This window comes from Mesoplodon densirostris, chromosome 11, assembly GCF_025265405.1.
Source record: "Mesoplodon densirostris isolate mMesDen1 chromosome 11, mMesDen1 primary haplotype, whole genome shotgun sequence".
Lineage (NCBI taxonomy): Eukaryota > Metazoa > Chordata > Mammalia > Artiodactyla > Ziphiidae > Mesoplodon > Mesoplodon densirostris.
In genome coordinates, this window is record NC_082671.1 from 58474022 (window position 1) to 58486624 (window position 12603).

At 36.9% G+C, this 12603-nt stretch overlaps 1 protein-coding gene across 4 annotated transcripts in view; it reads right to left on the minus strand.

The window, feature by feature from the left end:
• LRRK2 (leucine rich repeat kinase 2) overlaps positions 1-12603 on the minus strand; it is a 142163-nt gene that overhangs the window by 90826 nt on the left and 38734 nt on the right. For all 4 annotated transcript variants that reach the window (XM_060111824.1, XM_060111823.1, XM_060111822.1 and 1 more), the window contains 4 exons: positions 4929-5073; positions 4655-4794; positions 2553-2681; positions 2308-2478 (listed from right to left, as the gene is read on the minus strand). In XM_060111824.1, coding sequence (XP_059967807.1) covers positions 2308-2478; positions 2553-2681; positions 4655-4794; positions 4929-5073 — 585 coding nt within the window. The remainder of the gene's footprint in view (positions 1-2307; positions 2479-2552; positions 2682-4654; positions 4795-4928; positions 5074-12603) is intronic.

Consider the following 12603-nt stretch of genomic DNA (forward strand, 5'->3'; position numbering starts at 1 on the left):
AAGGAAAAAAAATACTGCTCAGATACACACTGTTTTGTATTTTAATAATGAGGATAATTCAAATACAATCAAACTGTAATTTACTATCCTTTGCCATCTTGTCTCTCATATTCTAATTTATAAATAATTCAGCCCACAATCAAATCCTAATATTTCAAAGCAGCATTCAGGAATGAATGTACAACCCCCTCCCCCCCCCCACAACTCTCATGAATCTGTTACGTAAACAAAAGATTAAAGCAGGCAGATTTTCCACTACTTACCTGTAGAGTGTCCTCAGGCAAGTTACTTAACCTTTCTGTGCCTCAATTCCTCTCCTTCATAATAGGATAATACTAGGACTTATTCCTAAGGTTGTTGTGAGGAGTTTATTAAGTAAAGGGCTCAGAGCAGGGCCCAGGTGATAATGAACACCACAGAAGTGTCTGCTATTATATTTATTCACAATTCATTATACTTGCTCTTCCTACCATGACTTGATGAGTCATCTTCAGGTCTCTATTCATGCATTTTCACACCCATTATTAATCCTCCATATTCTTCTCTACCAATCATGTACATTACATTATTATTACATTCACCTCAGAAAACCTAACAAGATTAACTCTGTCCTTGCTCTGAATACTTCTCAATTATGCAGCATTGGTGCATGAATAGTCTTGATTATGTTACTTTGCACTGGTACAAAATAAGGTATGTTCAATCGATCTACCCACAATATTTAATCAACATTTATCATGTTAGATACAAATAATCTCTGACAACTAGGATAAATTCTTTACATTTAATACACCCATGGATGTAAAGATCTGATTTTAAGAAGATATAAATAAGTACATTAAGTCCAAAAGAACTTGGGAAGAAGAACAAGGTAAAAAGTCTTTTGTATAGAAATATTTGGATAAATTGAGAGAAAAGTAGAAAGCACTCCCTGTGGGGAATGTAGAGTAATTGCACTCAAGTGATTTTAGGTATGTTGTTTCCCTAGGAAGAATCTGATGGGGAAGTTTCTTTTCAATCCAAGTAACATGAACTCAATGATCTCAAGATCACACAAAAGATACACAATAAAAACATATTAAATTATTGAGGAAAATAATTTAATTATCTTTAATAACAGAGAAGCAACTATTTTTAATGTTGCTTGCTTAAATGAAATATGACTAATTTAAATAATTTGATTATATATTTGGTTTTAATGCATAAATTAATTGTGCATGAAAATGAGTTACAGGTTCAGTTTCTTTTTAGGTAGATTGCTAATTAGTGCTAACTTAATCTTACAGTTGGCAAATTGATTTGAATCCATAGGCGACTGGGAAATTAAATAAAGTAAGGCTTTAAAAGTAAATTATTGGAAGACATAGCACTCTGCTGGTTATTTAATAATGTATATTAAATCACTACGTAATGGCTTTGTTGGAAATATTAAGTATCCAGAAAATATATGTAGTGCTTCCCGAATGCTATTATAAACGCTAAAATTTATAGAATGAAGACAAACTTGACATAACATGTAATGCACTCTGATAAATATGTACCGAATACATACTGTATGTAAAGCAGTGAGTTAGATATTCTGAATGATACATAGATGAACCTTGTACATCTCTACTTTCACATAACTCACAAAATATAAAGAGGTGTACATAAACTGTCATGGACTTACACAAGAAGTAAATCTTTATTTTGTATGGAGGTCTGGGAGTGTGGGGAGGGCTTTATTGAGGACAAGGAATTTGGGTTAGATTTTGAAGGCAAAGCAGAAGAATTAGGTAGATGTGTTTGCACAGTGCATGAGGGAAGGGAGAGAAGGGAAGCAGGCCCAGTGCCACACAACTGCAGGGTGGCCCCCAGCAGGGTTGTCAACGTGTACAGCACCCCAAAGTGTGCAGTACACAGACTACAGGGCCACATGTGGTAGCCCTGAGGGGAGAATTTTCTAGAGAGAGAAACTGAAAACAGAGACGAAATAGCTGAAAGATGATCAAAACAAGATAAAACCATGTGTTGTATGGTGTGTGGCTGGAGAACAATTTGCACAGAGATGCATAGTAGGAGACACATTTGAAAAGTTATTTATCAACTTAACAAGCTAGGTAGAAAAGTAAAATGAATGACTAGATAAGAACACCTAAGGGACCTATGACCTCTGAAATTCTGTGAATCTAAACTCTACAAATCACAAGCATTTATTCAATAAACTGATAAATTCTGTAGTGTAGAATAATAGGATGTAGATAAGAGCTGTACAATGGCAGAGTCAAATAACAGAAAAAAGACAAAAGGGAGTCCTTGAATATTTACCTGACAAATTAAAGAAGCTGCTTCTTTTGCTCGATTGGCATCCGCTCCCAACAGAAGCAAGCATTCAACCATGATGCTGTTATTCTGATCACATGCTCTCTCTAGCATCACACTTTTTAACTCATCATCCATAGCCAATTTTGCAAAGCACTTGCAACAAAGATTTAGAAACTAAAAAGAATGGAAGTGAGGATTAGAGTCAGCTAAATGTGTAACAGTCAGAATACAGGTGAAAAACATTGTACCTGTTGGTCCTTTTGCTCCATGATGTTGGAGGACAACTGATGGAATATTACTGAATCAAAGGAATGATGCACCAGCAGCTTGGAAAAAGACACTGACAATTCCAGGACTGTCAAGATTGTCTGAAATCCCTGAAAGTGTGATCAAAAAAAATAATAACAAAGCAATTGTAGACAAAAAAATAAATAAATAATGTAAAAGAGAGACTGTATATGGTACTTAAAACCTTGGATGTTCACTTAGCTAAGTAGATGTATTTATTAGGTTTGTACTTTAAAGCTATAAACCTTGAAACAATGAAACAAATACACCTCGCTCTCTCATTACTAAGAAATAAGCAGATGCACAGAGAATAAGCTGCTAGTTAACAAACTATCATCTAGCAAAGCAGGAAAAATACCTAGTACACCAAAATTTGCCTTTTAAAGATCCCCTGCCTGAAGCCATACCTACAGGTTGAAAGCCAGATACTAATCAGGATTAGAACAGCAGAGTCAGCAGTGCCGCAAATCCAAATAGACCAGTGATGTGAACTGTTTATTACAAGATTGCAGATCAGGTTCTCTAGATAGCTTAGCATTTCCCCCAACATTTTTGTGCTATCTTCTGAAATTTTAACCTCAGACAAATGTGAGTTCCTAGATTTTATTCACATTGAGTGCATCTGAGAGCAGCTCTAAAGATACTCTGAGATTTACATCCTTGTAGCAAATCATTTATAAAGAACTGATCAGTACACCCTTACTTTTTAGAACCACCCCAAGGGTTGTGAACTTCTGACTTGACTATTATATAGCTTGGGTAAACTCACCAAAGATCAATTTAACTTTTACATTTTTTATCTTTCTAGTATATATTAATGAAATCATCTAAATGTTAAAATTATTATTTTGAGCTCTTAAGATGCTGAGTTTCTACAAATGCTTCCTAACTTTTGACGGGAGAAATAGTATTAATCTGTGCAGGTCTGAGCGGCATGTGGTCCACTAACCTCTAGAGCAGAGGTCCTTGCAAACTCAAATGAATGCAATAGCAAAGCAGGTAATGCAAATGCATAGAAGGCATATAATTCAAGTTTAAAACTTATAAACACTGAACTGGCCAAATAAAATATGTTGACAAGCCAAATTTAGCCCACTGGTCAATAGTTTACAACCTCTACTATAAAAATCCTAAAATTTATGCTTAGATGAATAACTCACTGAAACCTTCATACCTGCACAAAATAATTTCGTTTCCCTAGGATTACTTATAATCAATTCTGCCTTGGCTTTAATCAGCCTAGGTTGAGGCACATTACAAAAAGCAGATTTATGAAAGACATTTTGGTTCTAAAACACACTTTTGCTTGTGTGTTCAGCACTTTAAAATTTAAAATCTTACATGCATTATCACATTTACTAATAATGTCTGTCCAAAGATTAGAGCTTAGACATTTTCACTCCTGGTGAAGGCTGCCATTTATGACAATATTTGGTTTATGAAAGTTGTAAACTCCATTACTAAAAAACCACAACCAAGGCAGAAACTCTTAAGGAAACTATTTGTTTTGCTAACATTCAAAGAAAAACACTCTGAAACAATTTACTTCTTAATCTCCCCTAAATTAATCTTAAACCAGTATCTTGGACTCCTTATAGACAGTTAACATAGATCCCATTTTAAATTTTGCTTGATGAAAAATGTTTAAAATATTGTTTCACTGCAAGAAAAAAAATCAAGGGGCAAAATTACTAGGTAAGCAGCTAACAATAAAACACAGAGAATGACAAACTTCAGAATAATTATAACTTTTACTTATCTAAAATCTAAGCAAATAAAGCTCAGCTAGCTGAAATTTCTTTAGCACATTCTGTGCTCTTTCATGGAAAAGATAAATGACAAATAAACATACTAATTTTAGAGATTTAGTAATGAAACAGGATATTTTGAGATTCAATCCAATTCTCTTCATCTACTATAATTAAAATACTACAAAATGATTTAAAAAAAAGGTTTTCAATTAACTAGAATATACCCATTAACACAAAGTGGGAGTTACACCAGTTGCTCTGAAAGAGAAATCTGTGCAAGAACGCAATTCCCTTCAAGATAATGCACATACTTTCATCTGTATTTCACCAATATCCTTAAATCGTTGTAGACTGGAAATCAGAATTTTTGCCAGCAGATGCCCAGTGCCTATGCATAAATTCTTCTTTGTAATCAAACATCCTATAAGACTTAAACCCAGACACTGAATTTCTAAGAAAAAAAAAAAAGAAACAAGAAACAAAATTTATTGTTTTAAATCTCAAAACTGAAGGAAAAATTTAAACATGTCCAACCAACAGCTAAAGGCCTATAAAAATCTAAATCCTGAGTTCAATTGTACCAACCTTGGTCATCTGGATACATCTGCAGTGTGTGAAGCACTGAATCAATAGCATCTTCCAGGGATAACACCTCTAATGCATCAGGAAAATGCGCTATAGAAGAAATTACTTTTAATCCACATTTCTGAATCCCAGGATTTCCAATGAACTAAAGTCAAAAAGAAAATTAAGAATATTTGCTGTTAAAACATGAATTCTAATACTTACCTTAGTTAAAGCCAGCTATAGACTGATAAAATATAAACTAAGTAGTCTAAATAAAATTACTATCCTTGATTCTGCTTTATATCACAAATTACTTTTATTTATTATTAAGAATAAGAGCTAACATTTTAATGCTTATTAAGTACCTGTTCTGTGCCAGGCACTATACTAAATACTTTTACATGCTCTTCTTTGCAGGGCTTTCTTATTAAACACACACTAATATGATTCCCATTAAAAGATGAGTTTACTGTGAGGGTTAGCGGGGTGGAGTAGCTATTCCTAAATTCCCACAGACTGTACACTACTGGGAAGATACCAAATCAAGGACATTTGCTCCCACAGCCTAAATTCTTAACCAGAAAAATCAGTGCTGTCTCTCACCATAGAAAATACTAATTGAAAATTTACTCTTTACGTGCTTTACATGCCATATCTCATCTGTTCCCCCTCAACAGCCTCATCCAATAGGTTCACCAGACTTTAAAGATGCAGGGACAAGAGCTCAAGTCACACAGCTAACACGTGTCAGGCCTAGTACTTGAATATAAGTGTGTCTGACTTAAAAGTACAGAATCTTAATCACTATCTCTTCCAAACTTTTCATCTCAATTCCTCCAGAATTTGACATTATTTGACAGGTATTCTAATAGAGGCCACTTCTTTTCCCAGGCCATCCTTCTCATTGACTGAGAAGAAGACAGGCAACAACACACTTTCCAACCATGTGACAATCACAATCACACTTCCCCTCTTTTGATGTCTGTGACATATACCTAACTCTTACAGTCTGCTTTTCCATGGTGCTCTTTAAACTTCAACTATGATATGAATGACCACCTAATAGTTTTCCTTTCAAAAATTACAATGCTATCTTTCTGAGGACTTCTGCTTTCATAGACACTAGTTTCATGGTTATCTTCACTCTAAATCTCTGATTGACCCCACCACACGTTCAACTATAGAGCTGAAATAGCTTCCAGCCAGACCACAAATTATTCTGATGTAGTCTCTTCAACCAAAACCTCCTACCTTCCAGCCTTTCTCACTTCCATACTGTCAATGAACAGATTTTCATTCATTTCCCAATCTAGTCCCTCAATACTTCTCAAGTGTCCTTACTCAGCATCTTTCTTTGTATTGGTTATGGGGAGAAGCATCATTTTCTCATCCTGTGTCCTTCTCCTCCACCCCGTAACTGCTCACCTTGGACATCATTTCATCTATCATTTCAACAAGGCACTCATATCCTTGCCTCCCTTGGCATTTTTTCCCATCATTATTTCTGTCTTACCAACTCCTTGAGCAGTAAAAATATATCAGCTTTGGAGCCAATTAAATTTGAGTTTAAATTGCCTCATCACTCAATAGTTCCATCTGAGGACCATTAAAAATGAATGAAATAACATTTCCTGAGAAGTGGTATTTACTCAGAAGGTATTATTCAAGAAATATAAAGAAATTCAAAGTGGTGCAAAGTGAAGCTGGAGGGATGGCTCAGTGTCTGTCTCGACTTCTTCACCTCTGAAATGATCCTAATAATGCAGTGTTGTTAGGAGTGTGAAATGAGATAACTCATCATCCATGCAATAAGCATTGAGTGATGGCACAGTTCAGGCCTTGGGCTGAACACTCTTCTCAAAAATGAAAGCCTTCTCACTGGGAGAGAGTATCCCAAACTTGGTCTTCCATTCCATCGAGCTACCACTTTTCCTTCATTTCTAAACTTATTAATAGAAAAGTCTACACCCACGACCCCCACATTCTTCCCACCTCTTAATTTCACATAATCAGACTTCTGTCCCTAACCACTCCAAATTAAAACCATTCAAAGAAACAAGTCCTTTAACAACTGAATTGCTGCTTTTTCCTCCCTTGATTTCCATGACACAGTAATCCGCCCCCCCCCGCGCCCCCCCTCCCCCTGCCCCAGCAATTATTCTCAAACTTTAAAACCATTCATTTACCCATCTCCTTCACAATCACTTCTTCCAACTCCAGACTTTATCGAAAGAACTTTTCTTAAAACTCTTCTATTCATGGATGGAATTTCATACACTATCATGGCTTCAAGTCACCATAACAACAATAGCAACAACCATAAGGATAATGCCAAAACCTAAGCAGCATTTGCTATGTGCCAGACTTTCTTTTAAGCACTTCATACATATTAACTCATTTAATCCTCACAATAACCCTATGATGTAGACACACAATTATTCTCCCTACGTTACTGATGAAAAAAAAATTGAGACACAGAAACCTTTGAGCAGATAACTCAAAGCACAAGTTTGAACTCTCTTAAGCTCTAAGCTCATGTTTCTCTTTGCTTGACACCAGTATCTTAAACTCAGATGTTCAAAGTTAAAAGTTTATCACCTTCTCAAGAAAAAAGAAAACTCAGACTTCCGGGGTGCACACATGTGCAGTAGCACAGTCTCTGTGCTCAGAAGGGCCCCACACCTGGTTTAATGCTCTGCAGCTACCACCTTGAAATACTTAATTTTTAAACAAGAGGTCCTGCATTTTCATCTGTTACTGGGCCCCACAAGTTATGTAGCTGGTCCTGCTCTTAAGCTCAAAATGCAGCCATAGGCTTATTTTTATGCTAAAGTTAAGTCAAATTGATATTTATAAAGTACCTATTCTTGTCTTAATATCATCACCTCTAACAAGTTTCTACTCAACTATTGGTTCTGCTACCCTGAGCTCCCCTAGTCTCTATTTCAGGTGCAGTTCGATGATGACAAATGACTAGCAACAAGAAATCTGTGATTTGTCTATGCAGAAAGAGAATGCAGAGTATCACATTATTACATGTGATGGAGCTCAAATAAACTATTTGATGATTTTAAATAGTGGTGTCTGATTTTTGACAGTTTCATAAATTAGAAAAAATATATATATACACATATATGTTATTTACAAGCTTACAACGGACTTTCTTTCACTTATCAAATGGTCTATCTTGAAAATAATGATTTATTGCATTGTTGTTCAAATAGGGATTGAAATTAATTTACTAGCAAGTGTTGTACACATGAAATATTTGAAAGTACCAATGGTGGACAGCTACAAACATTGATTAGAAACATCCTAGTACCTATGCTTTACAATTTTCCAAATTTTTTCAAAGAATACAAATGGTTTCGCTAATGAGTGAGCTAGCCAGCTCAAGAGGAAAATGCCCACACCAGTCTCTTTCCTGTCAGATAAGTCAATTGCAACTCAGAAAAACTTTCCAGAAAAAAAATTAATTGAATGTACAGCTAGAAAGAAGACACCACAGTACACGAGTAACACTAAGATATACCCTAATAAAGTATATTTCAAGGAAAGGAATCCTTTGGGGTCCCAGATAAAAATATCAAACCCTTTAAAAATGAGAAAAGAATCAAGTTGGTCTCAGACTGCTCCACTAAAACATTCAGTACTAGAAAACAGTGAAATGCCTACAGAGTTTTCAAAGAAAGAAAATAAAACCACAATACTTTGCAACCAACCAAACTGTTTTTTCAAGAGTCCAAATATAGAAACAACAACAAAATGTTCAGGAAATGGAGCTTTTAAAAAAAAAAAACAGACAACTAAAAGATAAATGGAAAAACTATAATAAAAGAACTTGCAGTGAACACTGAATCCACATGACTGTAGGAACTAGATGAAAACAAACTTATTAAGTATGGTTATAGAGCTGAATGTAAATATTTTAAACCTTGTCAAATGTAGAATAAATTTATTTAACAAAAGCTGGTGAGAAGATAGGTAGAAATAGTGGAAGATAGTGTGAATACTTCAATTTTCTCATCTTTTATAGCCAATGGTCAAAAGATACTTTTAAATCTAATAGTAATAACATTAACTAACATTTATTGACCGAATACTATGTGCCAGGCATTGTACCAAGTACATGGCATGAATTATCTCATAAAATTCTTCATAATAACCCCAAGTGAAAAGCCATTTATTGTCTCCATTTTATAGATAATGAAACTGAGACTGTAAATAACTTGTTCAGAATACATTAGTCTGTAGTTGGTAAAGCCAGATTCAAACCCAGATATCCTGATTCCAGCACCCACACATTTAACTATTAGAATATGTTGTAGAGTTAAAGCTATAAAAGTAAACACCATATAATCTGCTTTAATTGAGTGATAGAGGGAAGACATAAAGATGTGAAGATATGCTAATTTCATCAAAAGTGTGCATAATGTGCTAACATATATGAAGGAAAAAAAAATGAGTACCTGGGTGATACATTCATATACATGGAAAACTGTAGATAATTCCATGGCAACACAATGGGAATCTCATCTAGTTGTTTTTAATCCCTATGTAGAACTACATAATTTGGAAATAATATAATTTATTTAATTAGGACCTATTGATAAGAATTGTATTGTCAGGATAGACTAAATTAAGCTGTAGTAACAACCTCAAAATTTTATAGACTGAAAAAAGAAAAGGTTCAATTCTTATTCACGCTTCATTTGTGTTACCAGTCAGGAGGGGGTCTCTGTTCAGCACAATCCCTCTGGGAGCCCTGCTAATGGAGCAACAACCATCTCAGAAATTATAGGTCACAGTGCCTGAGACAGTGTTCTGTATCCACGGTCCCCAGCCTTTTTGGCACCAGGGACTGGTTTCGTGGAAGACAATTTTTTCATGGACCAGGGCGGGAGGGGATGGTTTCGGGATGATTCAAGCACGTTACATTTATTGTGCACTTTATTTCTACTATTATTACATGGTAATATATAATGAAATAATTATACAACTCACCATCATGCAGAATCAGGGGGAGCCCTGAGCCTGTTTTCCTGAAACTAGATGGTCCCATCTAGGGGTGACGGGAGACAGTGACACCCAAGTGTGTTGCTTATGTCCAATCTACTCCGTAATCTCACTTTGGTTGCTGTCACTGCGCAAACCCTGCTTCACAAAGACAGGACGCTGGAACTGGAAGCAGGCTTTTCAGTGCTTTTGTGGCAATCTCAGGATATTCTGCCTTGACTTTAATCCAGAACGTATGGAGACTTGAAGTTGTCTCAAACATACGTTTAAGGCCATTTGAAATCTCAAGCAACTGATCCTCTTCTAGCATGGACAAAGTCAATTCACCTGGCTTATTCACAAATGGGTCACAGATCCATTCCTTCCCAGTTCGGGGGTCTTTTGTGGTTGGGAAGTAATGCTCAAACTCTTTTGAAAGCTGAGATAGGTGATCATGCACCAGCTGGGAGAAAGAAGGTCCTGGCTCAGTCTCTTTCAAAATCTCTGCTAATGTTTGAAACACGTCAAAAATCCTAATGTTCACTCATCGCCCAAATAATTCCAGTTTGGCTTTGAATGCAACCTCTTTATCTGCTGACTTGAACACAGTTGTCATCTCCCCTGAAGTGGCAGATTGAGTTCGTTAAGCAGGTTGTGTATGTCACACAAGTAAGCAAGTTTTGTGACCCATTCTGTGTCACTGAAATGTGCTGCCAGTGGTGACTGTTTTTCTAAAAGAAATCTTCGGAGCGGCTCTCGTAACTCAAAAATGCTGGCCAGTGATCTACCTTTAGAAAGCCATCTCACTTCTGTGTATAAGAGAAGACGTGTGTGCTCTGCATCCATCTCCTCACAGAGCTGCATGAACAGACGTGAGTTAAGGGCATGTACTTTAATGTGGTTGATAATTTTAATCATATCCTGCAAAACGCTGTTAAGTTCAGGTGGCATCTTTCGGCTAGCCAGCATTTCTCTATGGATGACACAGCGCATAGACTCACACTCAGAAGCGACCTCTTTGACCTGAGTAGTGAAACCAGAAAGACGTCCGGTCATGGCAGCCACTCTGTCCGTGCATATACCAACACAAAATGACCAATTCAGTTTTCCTGATATGTAATCATTCAAAGACTTGAATAGTTCTGCAGCTGTGGTGTTGGTTGGCAACAAAAGTGCACATAACATATCCTCATGCACATCCTCCTGAAAATATATATCGCACAAAAACAAGCTTTGCTGCCTTGTTGTCAACATCAGTAGACTCATCAACCTGGATTGCGTACCACGGTGACTCATTAATCCTCCCTAACAATTGTGCCTCAATATCCTCTGCTATTTCATCAATTCGTCTAGTTATGGTGCTAGCCGAAAGAGGAACACGTGCCACCTTTTGAACTGCAGCCTCTCCTAAAAGTTCACGACAAATGTCCTCAGCAGCAAGCAGGATAAACTCTTCACCAATAGTAAAGGGCTTCTTAGCTTTAGCAATGTGGTTAGCCGCTAAGAATGATGCTCTTAGTGCAGACACATTTGATGAAGTGGTGGCCTTCAATAATTGCTTCTCTTCTTCGTGTTCACATTTTTTTCTTTTGAAAAACTCCAAAGGCTTGTCTTTTAGTGCAGGGTGCTTGGTCTCCATGTGGCAAAACAGTTTTGAAGGTTTCATGGCTTCGCTGGATAGCCGGTCGCCACATATTATACAAAGCGGGCTTGGAAAATGTGATTCACCTGTTGCAATGAACGCTTAATTTAAGGACTCGGTATTTTTCTTTTATATGCAGCTTTCTTTTTGTTGGCAGTCTTAGACTCTTCTACTGTCTCATCATTGGGTCTTTCTCCCTTTTCAAAGAAGCTCTCTAGCGATGTTTGTTTTTTTATTCATTTTGGCTAGGGTTAGCTTGTGGAGGGCTTACCAAAACTGACTGAGACAAGTGCGCAGTGAAGGAAAGAGGCGCAGACAGAAGTGGTAAATAAAATAATGGGAGGGCCATGAGTGGACTAAAATAAGTGTCAGATTCTGACTTAAAGCCTGCACCAGATGCAGCTTGTCACTTGCCACTCACTGATAGGGTTTTATTTTTATTTTTTTAACATCTTTCTTGGAGTATAATTGGTTTACAATGGTGTGTTAGTTTCTGCTTTATAACAAAGTGAATCAGCTAGTCAGAAAGAGAAAAACTGATAGGGTTTTGATATGAGTCTGCAAGCAATTGATTTATTATGGTCTCTGTGCAGTCAAACCTCTCTCCTAGTGATAATCTGTATTTGCAGCCGCTCCTCAGCGCTAGCATCACTGCCTCAGCTCCACCTCAGATCATCAGGCATTAGATTCTCATAAGGAGCGTGCAACCTAGATCCCTCACATGCGCAGTTCATAGTAGGGTTCGCGCTCCTGTGAGAATCTAATGCCGCCACTGATCTGAGAGGAGACAGAGTTCAGGCGGTAATGTGAGCGATGGGGAGTGGCTGTAAATACAGATGAAGCTTAGCTCGCTCGCCTGCCGCTCACCTCCTGCTGTGCAGCCTGGTTCCTAACAGGCCATGAACCAGTATGCTCCATTGCCTGTGGATTGGGAACCCCTGTTCTGTAAGATGCCTCACCAGCAATTAAATGTTTGGTCCAGAAATGACAGATGTAACCTCTACTTACAACTGCTTGGTCAAAACCAGACACATGATCCAATCTAACAACAAAAGG